Here is a 15,339-nt window from a genome sequence, read left to right on the forward strand (position 1 = left end):
TGCCGGGCTGGTGATGTATTTCCCTGTCAGAAGCACAGGTGGCAGCATTGCATCTGCAGACTCCTGCGCGCGATGGAGAAGAAGCGCGTGGAATATTTTCAATTCTTCTCATGTCAGGCGCCCAGTGAACTTGACAACCATTAAAATCCCAGTGAAGGACCAACCAAAAATCTCGTACAGTTATTTGACCTGCTGTTCCATATAATAACGGATATATCTTGCCGGATCATGCATCCTATAGAGGTGTCAATCCCGTCTTTTCGGTCGGAGGGCAGTAACGTGGAGAAGGGCTACACGGTGAGTTAAAAATCCCGTATCAGATCGAGCCAGCGGGCGTAAACACGCTTTAGTTCAAATGTACGACAGCAAACAACACGCTTCACCTCAGTCAACAACGATTAATATCGATTTTGAGGCGTAGACGTTTTGGGAGTGTCTTAAAACCTAGTGAACCGACTACTAGGGGCATGTTGATGCGCGTTTGAACTGGATTGTAACTCTCCAACCCCGCCTTATGATGCACTAAATGATGTCTAGGTTTTGATATAGTATGTATTTAAAATGAATTCGTTGTTATACAAAAGAGACATTCTTGTTTACTGCACAATATGTAAAAGAAATAATGGAAGCGCACTTTTTCTCACCAGGTTTTTAAGATCGAGGTGCTCATGTGTGGTAGACAGCATACTGTCGAGAAACGATACAGTGAATTTCACGCTCTGCATAAAATGGTAAGCATGCATACATTGGTTATGGTGTAATGCGTTTTCTGGTAAATCTAGGGTGAGTATCTAGGGCTCAGCCACAGACAATTTATTTTTAGACACATTTTTATGTGTGAGAAAGCTTTCCGGTGACACTTTATGACAAGGTTATATACGTTAACATTAGTTGATTAAACAGCTAATATGAACTATTGATGAACAGTACAGCATTTATTCATCTTATGTTATGACTGAAATATAAGTTGCTTTGGTTAAAAACGTCTGCTAAATGCAATGAATGCTAATTTTTATGAATATATTTTTTTTAACATTTCAAGTCATTAACATTTGTTAATATACATAATTATACATAAACTGTATTTATAGTTTGCATGAAATGCAAATTTGCCCCCTCTGTTTTGTTTGTATTTTATTTATCTTTGAATGATTCATTCCATTAAAAAAAACGGACCACACACACTTTATATATATATATATTTAATAAAATATAAAAATATATATACATTTTTATAATATTTATTTATTTGCAGAATGTAAAATCACATAAATGAACAGGGAAATCACAATAATATCTCAAATAATTAAAAACAAAACAAAATACACATAGGAGAAAAGCGTAATATGAAAATATCTTTAGTCTCAAGTCTGAGGGATGTAATTAAAGAACTTAATTCACGTACATGTTACAATTAAATAAATTGTCGGGTGTTTCTTCTGAAACAAAATGATCAACATCACAATATTTAGAAATGGAGGAATTTATAGGATAAATTTTATTAAACATTCTAAAATGGACTTCCTTATCTTCTATTACATTTACAAAACTTATCACAATATGGAAGTTTCCATTGATATGTAATATTTATCTATATTTAATATTTTTATTACAATTTTATATTTTTTCTTTTCTAAATTATAGCCTAAATTATATGCTGTAAAGATGTTTCATTGGTAATTAATAAAACTAAAGACATTAAATGTATTAACTACTAGTTTTTGTCCTGAAACATTCTCACAGCGGCCCCGGGGTCATTCCAAAGGAGTGCTAATATACATAATTACTGTTTATATTTTACAGAGGAATTCTGGAATGTGAGCAACAGCATGGACTTGTGAAAAAGTACAGAAAGAATAATATTGTTGACTGTTTATTGTGTGCTGCTACAGTACATCATATAAGATAGTGTACATTAAGGAAAGAGGATATTTGAAGTCAGTGTCAGATGAAACGGACATTTATGCAATTTACAGTTTTTTGAAAATGCAGAAATTCCACGAAAGAACGTGAGTGCCCCGTGTGTAAACGCTAGAGACACCTTCTGGCCAGTTTGTAACACGTTTCCCCCTATCATCTATTCTTTATAGCTTAAAAAGATCATTAAACCTCCAGAAATCCCTTCGAAGCATGTGAGGAACTGGGTGCCGAAGGTTCTTGAGCAGAGGAGACAGGGACTCGAGCTCTATCTCCAGGTATTGATCGAACCGATGCTCAACAAATGAAATCACATGATGAAAAACAGTCCTTTCCTGTTTTCTGGAATAACCATTTGATTTTCTCTGTGTGTGTGTGAGTGTAGACTATAATCATGGAAAATGAGGTTCTTCCAAAGATATTCTTGGATTTCCTCAATATCCGCCATTTCCCGTCACTGCCAAAAACTGAGAGTTGTGGGTAAGGCTTTATAGTGTGTAATTTTGTCTGAAGTAAAGGCCTTAGAAAGCAGACTTTTGTACAAACAAAGACATTTAAAAGTAGTCATTCAAAAAAGATCATTGTACAGTGTACGTGTGTTAAAGTTATTGTTTTTCTGTTTAGGTCATTTGAAACTGAATCAGAGGAATCAAGGTATGTTGGCTACTTATTACAGTAATACATCTGAAGGAAGCACAGCACATCAACAGGTTTTTCTATAAAAACCAAACCATTTCAGAGCCATTCTGATGTCAAGTGCTCTTATAAAAGCGTTTTTGAGAAGTTATTGCGCTAGCTGGGAAATGACACCCCCGCATGATAAATTTCACAGTCAGCTTTGTGTTTTTAACACTGTCATCAGAAACCCAACTAGTCTGTGAGTCATTCTCTCTCTGACCTTTCCTCCCCAAACCTTGCAGTAAACTGACACATCAGCCAGCACTTCTCTTCCTGAGGGATCCCTATCTGCTGCCTACCACCAACGGTACGTCTGTCCTTCATATTTCTTGTTTTTTCTTTTAAGGTGGAGAGGAATTCATATGCATTTATGTTTTCTTCACTCCTGTTCATGGGTGACTAATAAATAAACATTTTTGAATATGCATGTTGAATAAAATTAGTTTTGTTAACTTACACGGATATAAAAGTGAATATAGATGTTAAATATAGTTCACAATATCTAATGCATTAAGCATCATGAACTAACAGTAAAACAAACACAAATGTGCATATGTTTGTGGATACAATGAATGTTACTTATAGATTAATACATATGTTCTGCAGTTTAGATTTGTGAAAAAAGTCTTTTATGTTCAACAAGGCTGCATTTATCTGATAAGTACAGTAAAACCAGTAATATTGTGAAATATTATTACAGTTTAAAATGACTGTTTTCTATTTGAATACATATAAAAATGTAATTTATTCCTGTGATGCAAAGCTGAATTTTCAGCATTACGGCAGTCGTCAGTCACATGATCCTTCAGAAATAAAATCTAATATGAGTAATCTGATAAAAAAAAAAAAATACTTTTATTTTTATTATCAGTGTTTAGTCATGCTGTTTCGTAAACCATGATTTTCTTTTTTTTTTAAAGAACAGCATTTATTTAAAATATACATTCATACTGTCATTTTTGATCAATTTAATGCATCCTTGCAGAGTTAAAAGTATTAATTTCTTTAGCCAAGTTTAAAATAAACAACAATTTTTTTATAAATTCAGTTATTATTTTGTGGAGAATATATAAACATCTGTTATGTGAAATAGCTTATTCAGGACAGTATTAAATAGACAATTACATGATATTTTCATGATCCCTCTTATTTTGTTAAAATTATTAACATTTTGCATATTCTGCAAGGGGTGTGTAAATTTAAGAGCACAACTGTATATATTTGTAAATCAAGCTAACTTAAACACAGGAATTATTCTTATGAATCAGTCAGACAACTCCCATCCTCGCTGAACTGACTCATATGACTCATTCACTCACTGAATCACATATTATTATATCTGAATTGAACTGAGCCGAGAACTTAAATCAGTCTAATTACTGCTCATTTTTTTTCTGTGTAATTAAAGTTTCTTGTCTTGTTGTAATAAATAGTATTTTACCAAAAGACATGCTGCAAAAACAAAAAACCCTGTAATAAATTCTGCATGTGCATATGTATTGTTTTACAAATACATTTAATGAATGTTTCTCAATTGTTTGCAGATACGTTTTCTAATATGGTTATTGAAGGTGTGATACGTGGAATATTTTACCCAGACTTCCAGACGAGTTAGATCGCAGCACTACAGACGACGTCATGTCAAGTTCACAGATAAAAAGGGATTCATATTACCAACACTAAATCACGCAGCACCAGTTTAACAGACTCAGCCTTAAGACTGTAGTTTGGCATCAGCACTCCATGAGATTCTGGTTTGTTTTTGTGTTCTGTTTTTGCACGAATTGAGATTTTAGTTTTACACAAAGTAAACATTCATATGTCAAATCAAGGTCTCATTTAATATCAGATGTACCTCCGCATATATTTGCACATCTCTCCTCGTGTCATATATGAGGTCAGAAGGATCCACTGACTGCGTGTTTCTCCAAGTGAGGTGACTTATGAAATAAGGAAATTGTTGGAAGAGCCTTGAACCTTTTCATTATGTACTGAATTATTGTATGACCGTTATTGTGTTTCTTTGTTTTTGATGTGGCAATTATCGATTACCAGCCTTGGCTTATAATTAGCAAAAAGGGAAGTACTAAATGAACCAAACTGGTAAAGCCAGTTTAAATGTCTTATGTTACAGCCCGAAACTGTGAAAGAGAGCTGTTGTTAAAAGTACAAAACCTAGCGTTCTCCACTGCTAACCTGCAGCTAAGTAAACCATTTTCAGTGGACTACCTTCTTTGAAAATGCAGTTTAGTCTGGACTAATATTAGTCTAATATTTTTAGGAACTTCACTGTGTAGTATGAGTGCATGAACACTAGTTGTAAAAGCTTTTCACTACAGTTGGAAATAGTAATGGAGAAGATAATGCAGTTTGAGAAGTTTAACCTGTCTAAATGTTATAAAGGATTTGTCATGTACCATTTCAAGCAGTTCTCTATCTTAATTCTGCGTATGGACAATGTGCCATTCCATTATGTGTGTTTTATTGTTGACACTTTGGATTGACTCATGCACTTTAACAAGGGTGAAAAGATCAGTTGTGACTGAATATCATTTTAAACCTGACAGCAATAAAACATCACATTTATTCATTCATTAAATACTTTGTCATCTTTCAAGCACGTTATAATGACACATTGAGGTAGTGTTGCACTTTGTTTATTCAAAAATGGACACGCATAGATAAATCCCATTTGAACAGATTTCATAATCCTACAATCATAGTGCGCATATAAAAGCTGTGGGAAGGTTTATGTTGCATAAAAAATAATTAAAATAATTATTTTATAATGCAGCATTTTGCATAATGAAACTTATGCATTAAAAGGCAATTCAGTACCTGTCCATGTTTGGCACATTTTACAGCCAAGATTTGTCCCAATTGAAAGATGATTTAAAAACTGTGTCTAACTGCATTTGATTTAAAGTATGCATAAATCCTGTAATGAGACGATGCATGGCAGGATACCTTAAGCACTAAAGGGTGAACTGTAAGTTAAACGCTTTGGTTTTATTAAGAAAAAAAAGGTAAGGTTCAAACATTCTCACAATTAAACATAGTTTAGTTTTTACTGGAAAAAAAATGACAGTAAATTAATAGCTTTTACACTAGCAAATACTCTACTCTCAAATAATAAAAAGAACAAAGTATATTTAGTGTTTTTACTTGAATTTCAGTAACCAGGGAAAAAGACAAAATAAGACTCAAGAATGGCAGCTTATTTCTGCCACAGAATAAAAATATAGAAAATGTAATTATGAGTTTTTATTTTAGTTTTCTTCTCGCATTCATGAGCAATTTGTTTTCTGAATATTTGGATAGGTAGGATTCTAAGAAAAAAAGTCAGAATTGTAAGATATAAGCTCTCAAATAAGTCTGAATAGTGAGAATAAAGTCAAAATTACTGTTTTTTAATATTTTTATTCCGTGGGAGAAATAAGCTTCCATAGTTAAAGGAATAGTTTACGTTTTAAATATAAATCCTCATTTTACCTTCATGTTGTTCCAAAGCTGTATGACATTAGTGGAACACAAAAGGAGTAATTTTGAAGAATGTTCGTGCTGCTCTTTTCCATACAATGGAAGTTAAATTTTTTTTTTTTTTTTAAAAGAACAGAAATAAGTACCAAAAAATAGTCTTTAAAACTACAGTATAAAATACTACAGTATAAAATATTAAAATCCAACAGTCATACGGGTTTAGAACAACATGAGGGAGAGTAAAAGATGACTGATTTTCATTTTTGGGTTTCAGTAAATAATAAAATGGAAAAAATTACCAAACTGTAAACAATAAACTGATTTTCACAAAGATGGAATGCTCCAAAAATACTGACCTATTAAAGCATTTGTTGATTTGCAATCCCAGATCACCCACAGTAACAGTGTCTTTTCTCACAGCTCTCCGTGGCCCACTTCATCTTTAAGACGCTCATCCTGATTGGTCTCGGTCTCGGTCTCGGGTTCCTTCATGTTGGCATAGGCCACTTCTCTTGTCAGTTGCTCGATCGGTGGCAAACCCACGGCCAGGTTACGCAAAGCGATGGCTGTCATCAGGAACCTCAAAAGATAAACCAAAATAACACTATTCACTTGTACTGTCATGATTGTATACATGTAATATCGGAGTTAACGCCTCAACATACCCTCTTCTAATCGAGTAGTATTTCTTTGAGGCAAATCTCTGGAACCTTTCGATCATAGAAGCTTCTCGTCTCTTTTTCACCTCCTGCATGCGCCTCTGTCGTTTCAGGAAGAGTTGCACTACAGGGTCGATCACGCTATTGTCCGAGTCCTGGTCGTCGAGACCGGTGATGAGTGGCTGCAGCTCAGGAGGCAAAGGCTCGGTTTCTACAAACAGAAACAAGTTGTTACATCTGCTTCTTCAGGGGAGCTACACAAAAAACAATGTTGCTTCTTTTACTCGCATTGATGTTCAAGGATGTTTCACTACAAAAGCCAGAAAGAGTTTGAACTAGACAATTATTGTGTATTTACAAGCAAAGCTCCGTTCATATTTTAAATAAAGATGTTGTGGGCTCTTGTTGTGTGTCTAAAAGGTTTTTACACTGACTTAATCTGAATTAAATCTGAATTTGGATTGTTGGTGTGAATGTGGTTTGCCGTTTAAAATTCTGATTCTAAAAGTTTGGGTCGATAAAATATTTTCTGACAATTCTTTTCTTTTTTTTTAAAGAAGGATGCATTAGTTTAATTAATTGGTAGTAAAAGGATTGATTAAAAATAAATGCTGTTCTTTTGAACTTTATTCATCAAAAAATACTGACAAAAAGGTACCATGGTTTCCACCAAAATATTAGGCAGCCCAACTATAATAATAATAATAATAATAATACATAAATATAAATATTTCTTGAGCAGCATATTAGAATGATTTCTGAAGGATCATGTGACACTGAAGACTGGAGTAATGATGCTGAAAATTCAGATCTGCATCACAGATAAATTACATGTTAAAATATATTACAATAGAAAAAATTTTTTACTGTATTTTTTGTTAAATAAATGCAGCCTTAAGAATTGCTGAATTATAAGAAAGTAAAATCAGAATTGTGAGATATAAACTTACAACTCTCAAATAAGTCTGAATAGTGAGAATAAAGTCACAATTACTTTTTTTTTTTTTATTCCGTTGGAGAAATAAGCTTCCATAATTAAAGGAATAGTTCACCCAAAAATTCTAAATTTAAACCTTCATGTTGTTCCAAAGCTGTATGACATTAGTGGAACACAAAAGGAGTAATTTTGAAGAATGTTCGGGCTGCTCTTTTCCATACAATGGAAGTTCAATTAAAAACAAGAACAAAAATAAAGTACCATAAAACAGTATTTACAACTACAATTTAATATACTACAGTATAAATCCAACAGTGATACAGGTTTAGAACAACATGAGGGTGTGTAAAAGATGACTGATTTTCATTTTTGGGTTTCAGTAAATAATAAAAAGGGAAAAAAATGACCAAACTGTAAACAATAAACAGATTTTCACAAAGATGGAATACTCCAAAAATACTGACCTTTTAAAGCATTTGTTGAGTGAGCATAAGAGACTCATTTCAAAAACGTTTGTTCCTTTAATCTGATGGAATTTGTAATAGTTGTGAAATCAAAGTTTTCCCATGTTATGTAAAAAAAAAAAAACCTACCTGTTCCATTGCGCACTTTCTCCTGAAGTTCAGAAAGCTTTGTGAAGTTCTTCTGAAGCTCCGCTTCAGTAGTATTTACATAGATGTACATGTAACATGAGGGCCCTTCAGACACAGTGTACACCTTATGGTACGCACCAGCTGGAATCTTAATACACAATGACATTTATCAATTCAATATAGACAACATTAATAATAGTAAGAATTTAAAATGTTACAGTAGAATGAATCAGAGTTCATTAAAGAGGAACAAACAATTGTACCTGCATCTTTTCACCAGGTTGTAAACTATAGTTCTTCTTCTCGTCCACAATTTCAACATTCACCAGACCCTCCAGGACTTGAACACTGGTGTTTCCAAGATCCTCACTCACAAAGTTTTCAAGATAAAGGCCTGTGAACGCAACAACAACAGTAGTAACTGAGCATCTGTGTGGGTAAATAAGATACTGTAGTAAAAAAACACAGACATGTACCTGGGAAGTCAGCGATGAAGACCACCTCAGTCTGGTTGTCTAAAGATCCTTCAATCTCCTCAAATTTAGTCCTCCACGGTGAGAGGTCAACGAGCAGCGGCATGAGCCATGAATTGGGCCGGAATGGTGACCAATCGGCCTTTACGATGTCAACACGTGGGTCAAATATCCTGCAGGACAGAAACAGAGACATATTTTTACCTTTAATAAAGTCTTGGGTTATCATTTTGTGGGAATCGAAGAACATCTAGCAATGTAAATTGAACAGTGTAAGCATTATTAACCTCTGTTGGAAGCGGTCGTTAATGGACACCCAAACGTCAAAGTAGATCTCTGGGTCTGAGATATTGAAGTGAGGCAGATTTTCACTGAGGCAGGTGGCATACTGCTTCAACATGTCTCCATGGTCTTTCCATCTCCGGCTCTGAGTGAAAACCTGCACCACATTGAAAAAAAGAAGATAAGCATATATAAATAAGCATTATAATGCAGTGGTACAATTTCAATGAGTTTCAGTTGGTGTAGTGCTAAAATGAAGAATATTGTGGGCCAAAACAAGTTAAGCTCTATTGACAGTATCCAAAAATTAATTTAGAATAACTTTTCCCCATATGCTTCGACTGCAAGTAAATGAAACATTAAACTACAAGACATACAATTTTTCATAAACTGAGGTACGTGTCAAAATGATTACCAATAGAGCTTAAGCAGTATTTAACCTGAACATTTTTGTGTTTATCACGTGACTCACGCCAGGGTTCAGATATCCTATCTCCCCCGTTACTCCGTCTCTGTAGGTGATCTTGACATGCTGATGTGAGCGAGAGTGAACCATCATGTCCCATGAGTAGCCATACAGTCCATTTGTCCAGTTATTATAGCCCTGTATAGGCAAGAGATACAATTTTTAACATTTGAAATTCTTATATTCTGAATAATAATAAAATAATGTTACATTGTTACTAAGTTGAATAATGACTAATAATTAAATAACAATAACTATAATAAAAATGTTACATTAAGTTAAATAATTAAACAATAATGATAAATAAAATTTAAATTATGTTATTATTAAATTAAAGAATTAATAAAAAATACAAATAATAATGTTACACTGATACTAAGTTAAATAATGTTAATAATTAAATGATAATTATAATTAAAAAAAATTGTTACATTAAGTTAAATAATGAATAATAATTAAATAATAATAATAAAACAAAGTGAAATTATGTTAATATTATTGAATTAAATTAATAGAAAATAATAGTAATAAAAAAAAAGTGACATTACGTTAAGTAATGATTTATAATTAAATAATGTTAATAAATTAACTTAAAATGATTTAAAATGATTAATAATGAAAATTAGGTTAATTTATGTTATTATTATTAAATTAAACAACAGAAAATAATAATAATAATAATAATGTTACAATATTATTAAATGAAATGATTATTAATAAGTTATTATTAATAGTTACATAAGTTAAATAACAATAATAATAAATTATTATTATTACTATTTAATTATTAATTAAAGAACTTTTTATTAAAAATAAATACAAAAGACTGTGTTGCCAGGGTGTTGGTGTCTAGCCCAAGTCAAATAAGCCTGTCTCTGTGACTTTCTCTAGATATGGCTCAGGTCCCACCTTCAATGCAAGACTATATGATTTTTTTATGAGTGTTACTGTATACATAATCGTAAGTGTGCTTGTACAAATGTAAACATAATAGCAATAGTGTGTAACAAGATTCACAATCTGAGGTATCATTCATGTCTACAGAATGTGTTCAAATCTCTACCCATAGTGATGTCTGTCTTAGCATGCCTATCTACACAATATTCATCATGACTAAATCTCTTCCCAGCAAGGCCTGTGATTTCTCTTCCAAAGGTTTGTGCAGATGTTTGCTTTGGTTCACTATCTGTGTTTACATTGATTGTGAAAGCGCTGTATCCTCTGATAGACTGAACGTTCTAGATCAAACTGCACTGAAACCACGTAAATCACCTGCGTGATGAAGTGCGAGTACGGCAAGAAGAACTGCTCCATGATGTAAAGGATGGTGAAGATGGCTCTAAACTTGTGCTTGAAGCTTGGTGTGGTGGGTTTGGGAGCAGCGTGAGCCTCTTCTTGTTGTTCTCCAGACCCACTGGGTGGTTTTGGGTAGACGCAGGAGGAGCTAGGAATCGGGGCAGGAGAGACGAAGGGCAGTATGGGCTGGAGGAACTCTGGGAAACGGCCGAAAAAGTGTCTGGGCCAGTCAGGGTAGCAGAAGAGAGGGCTTGTGGCCAACATAGTGTACGCAAACATTCCTGAGGATAAAAATACAGATAATGAAGTCCTCATAATCGCAAATCTTTTGGGTGAACTAGTTTTTAGAGATATTTTTACCAATGCTAAAGAGCTGGGAATTCATGCAGTGGAAATAGCTGACAAAGAAGAAGGCGAAAGGACGTGTGGCATCAAAGAAGAGCAGATAGCCAGCTGTGAGGTCTAAGATCAGACCTCCCCCGTGGACCACCATCAGACTGATCAATTCAACAGGCAAGATCAGTCTGAAACAGAGCAAAAGAGAAAAACAACAACAAACATGACGCTGATCCATAAATACAGTGCGTTATACTTGGGCAGAAGTTGTCGGAGGCCAATATACTCACTTAAAAGGGTCAAATAACCAATGGTGCGCCAAGTACTTCATTGAGTATCCTTCCACCCAATCAGCATCCAGTTTCTTGACTCCAGCGATGAAGTACACTATGAAGATCTGTCAAAGGCAATAAACATTCAATGTCTCATCATAATTGTATCAATGCAGATAATCTCCTACAACACAGGGTTGATATTTCTGGCCAAATTGAGATTCATCAGCTGACCTGAGTTCTTAGCATAGTGTAGTTCCAGAGCGGTACATGGGCGTTCCTCTTCCTGGGGTTTCGAAGTCCATCTAATGACCTGCGTTATAACAATGTGTCAAATATATTTGTTTAGTTTATTTAAGTGTGAGTCTCCAAATACTCTACAGGAAGTCTAACTTTACCAGTATCTGTTGGCGTCCATGAGCATGAGCTGGAAGCCGATGAGTCCGTACAGATAAGAGTGATTGTTCCAGGTTGTTTTGTCCAGGAAGAAAACGTACCAATAAGTGGATATAAACATAAGACAGGCAAGGCGATAAAAACAGCCGAGCATGATACCAACAGCGCCTGCAAAACATATACAAGATGATCATTCTCATGAATGCAGTACTTCTTTAAGGAGACAAAGAACATATGCTTAGATCGATGCAATTGGGTTCTGAAAGTAAAAATAAGTGTACTAATTTTCTATATTCTGGCCGATACAAATAAGCCATGTTATGGCTGATAACTGATAAATGGTCAATATTAAAATAATATACAATTTAATCAAAATAAATGAAAAATAAAACACTAAAAACTAAAATAAATAATCTTAAATGCAATAAGTGAATTTATGCATCAAAACATTATTGTACACAATAAAATATGGACATATTTTGAGTTTTGCTACTGATTACATTTAACAGGATTATTTTTTAAAGTTCTACGTTTTTAAATTATGTTTTTTTAAAGATCGACTATAACTGTTTAATGATGAAAAAAGTAATCTAGATATAAAAATAGAGGCATTTACAATTAAATATCAACTGACAGAAATAACTACAAAACAAAAAAACTCTTAATATTGTCCAAGAGCCAATATATTGTGAATCTCTACATAAAATATATTAAATAAAAATTGTAATAATATAAAACTTTTAAAAATTACATAAATAACAATATAAATACAAATTAAATCTATATATAATATTATTTTGTAAATATAAAAAAGTATTTTTACGTTATATCATTGCTTTGATTTATGTCATTTGCATTGTGATGATTGGTTTACTCATAAAATATATTAAAGTTAATTATCTCCCGGAGCTGGATGTTTTTTAGTTTAAAGATAAAAACTCTGAAATGCCTTTGGAGAACATGAATGTGCAAAAATACTTCCAGAAACAAAGCCATATAGGAATAAATGGCATCAATGTTGTATTTCATAGAAACTTTTTTGAGGAACTCACCAAGGAACATCACAAAATACACAAAGAACATCCAGTCCATGGAAAGGGGCTTCAGGAAGTTGAAGAGGGGGAAGCGGCACACTGGTGCCCCATCTAAATACTTGTAGTCCAGATGACTCAGGCCTCGCTCCTGGGTGATGTCCAGCGCCATCAGCATACCTGATAAACAGCACACATTAACACCCTAACCACAATTCAGAATTATGTAAAATTTCATATGCCATGCATAAATGAGTACTCACCGAATAAGAAACGGAAAATGCCCAATGAGGCCGGGTCAGTGGGCCGATTGAGGAGACACACCAGCCGATGCCATGAGGAGATGTCTTCCTTCTCAAAGCCAAAGAGACGCTTCATAGTGCTGGTCTGCTCCGATGGGGCCAAGGTTTCCTGTTTGTTCTCCGTACTGCTCTTTTTCTTCACTTTGGATGATGGTTCAACGTATGGAGCACCTGTGAAAGTGAGAAATGGAATCTCATTAATGTCTCAGATATTTCTCCTAGACAGCAATAAGATTAAACTGAGAGCAAATGGACACTTAGAATAAGTCTCCAGTATATCAAATTTTTATCCTGAGGGGAAAAAATAACATTATTATAGAGACACATCTTATCTCTAGAGTTTCACATTGTGCTCAAGTTTACCAAAGTTTTCAATGACAGAGATTTCAATATGAACTCAAATAATAATAATAATAATAAAATCTTATTATGTTGCTTTTTGATCAAATAATTTGAGATATAGGCCTACTATCCATTTTAATTTTACAGCTTTAAACTTTTATGTTAACATTTGTGTCTGTTTTCTTAGCTGAATGCATTTTAGGAGACACATCTGATACAAAGTTGCCTGAATAAAACTGAACTGAGAATTCAATATCTGGGCAATACATTTTCTTATAAGTACACTTCATAGTATACCACAAAACAATGCGCGCATTGTTTTCGACTCAACCTAAACAAATCAAATAACACCTATTTGCATTTAAGTATTACTATTCTTAATTAATCAAACAATGTGTAAACCTTAAATTATCAAATACATACTAAAGCTAATGTCCAAGTATGCAACGTTGTTTGGTAGGATTATATCCATACCATCTCTTTAAGCCACTTTTACTGTAGTAATACAGTATTTACCTCCTGTCGCGTCACTCGCCCCTGGCTCCATGTTGCAGGTTATGAAACCAGTCTGCGCTAAACGTTACAAAAGGTTTGTCAGTCTTAAACCGACCGAAACGCTTTCATAACCGACACATAGGTAGACTTCTCCACATGAGAGTGAGGGACGTGTCGAACAGACACACAGCACCCTGAAAGGTCGGCTCTCCGCAGATAGGTAGGGCACTGCGGAGATATCTGGACGCTCATTGGCTGGTTCCGTCCTAAGCCCCGCCCAAAAATGGCGAAGTGGAAACGAGCAGCGCCTCTAGTGGTCAAAGCTGAGCACGTCACAGGGTGGCTGTGGTTTGATTTTTGGTTGCAGCATTTTTTCATTTCTATTTTAGAGTGAATGAAAATATCTCAGCTGAATACCGAAGCCATTTATGTTATGCAATAAACTTTAATGTCCCAGCATATTTGTCTTAAAATAGTGGAAAAAATTAAGCTTGCAGTTTAAAGATTACGAGTCAAGTTAGTTGTTTCATCTCAATATCACAAGCAGGAAAATTAATTGTAAATCATTTCATTAACTGTTTGAGTAGATATTTGAGCAGGCATTTTTTCCCCTCAAAGTCAAAAATGAAAAACTGACAATTAATTAAAATTAATTTAAATAATTAATTTGATATATTTATTGTATTATGGTTATTGCAAATTTGTAATACAAGGCAGAGAGACCATTAAGATGAACACTAATTAATAAAACAAAGTCAAACAAAATGTGGACCAAACAAGGACCAAAACAACTAATGTAGAATAACTCTAACCCGGCAAACACAGAACTTTCCCATAACGTTAGTATTTGGTTCTCGTTTGTTTATTTTTTGAGAACTAAATAATAATGTTCTAGGAACATTCTTTTTAGGTTTTATTTATTTATTTATTTTACAACCATATCGTTCCCAGAACGTTGCAGGGTGTTTTATTTTAATTAACCTAAAATAATTTATACAGAAAGTTCCCTAATGATTGATTGATTATTTATTTATTTATTGCAAAACATCAGGGGGAAAAAAGTTAATAAAGTTTTCTTTTTCTTCTTCTTATTTATTTATTCTTTATTCGTGTATTTATTTATTTATTTATTGTTATATAGTACATTCTCTAATGGTTAAATTTGATTAATTTTATAATAATAAACTACTCAGAAATGGTGGACATCAAGCAACATTTTTGTATGAAAAGGTTTTTATAACACCAGAAAAGTAGATAGCTAGCTAACTAGATAGATAGATAGATAGATAGAGAGAGAGAGAGAGAGAGAGAGAGAGAGAGATAGAGATAGAGAGAGAGAGAGAGAGAGATAGATAGATAGATAGATAGATAGATAGATAGAGAG

At 33.7% G+C, this 15,339-nt stretch overlaps 2 protein-coding genes across 2 annotated transcripts; one reads left to right on the forward strand and one right to left on the reverse strand.

The window, feature by feature from the left end:
* Positions 1-5,185, forward strand: snx24 (sorting nexin 24). Its single transcript, XM_058789662.1, has 7 exons — positions 1-297; positions 648-731; positions 2,091-2,195; positions 2,303-2,397; positions 2,542-2,571; positions 2,838-2,902; positions 4,140-5,185. Exons 1-7 carry the CDS (start codon positions 229-231, stop codon positions 4,208-4,210), a joined length of 519 nt encoding a protein of 172 aa, XP_058645645.1. The 5' UTR covers positions 1-228; the 3' UTR covers positions 4,211-5,185.
* Positions 5,186-5,250: 65 nt separating this feature from the next.
* Positions 5,251-14,166, reverse strand: ggcx (gamma-glutamyl carboxylase). Its single transcript, XM_058789661.1, has 15 exons — positions 13,977-14,166; positions 13,080-13,289; positions 12,838-12,996; positions 11,788-11,953; positions 11,624-11,702; positions 11,408-11,514; positions 11,142-11,305; positions 10,758-11,062; positions 9,492-9,623; positions 9,025-9,176; positions 8,741-8,910; positions 8,528-8,658; positions 8,265-8,412; positions 6,741-6,945; positions 5,251-6,655 (listed from the first exon to the last, which is right to left on the reverse strand). Exons 1-15 carry the CDS (start codon positions 14,005-14,007, stop codon positions 6,490-6,492), a joined length of 2,325 nt encoding a protein of 774 aa, XP_058645644.1. The 5' UTR covers positions 14,008-14,166; the 3' UTR covers positions 5,251-6,489.
* Between the last annotated feature and the right edge of the window lie 1,173 nt (positions 14,167-15,339).

Source organism: Onychostoma macrolepis, chromosome 10 (genome assembly GCF_012432095.1).
Source record: "Onychostoma macrolepis isolate SWU-2019 chromosome 10, ASM1243209v1, whole genome shotgun sequence".
NCBI lineage: Eukaryota > Metazoa > Chordata > Actinopteri > Cypriniformes > Cyprinidae > Onychostoma > Onychostoma macrolepis.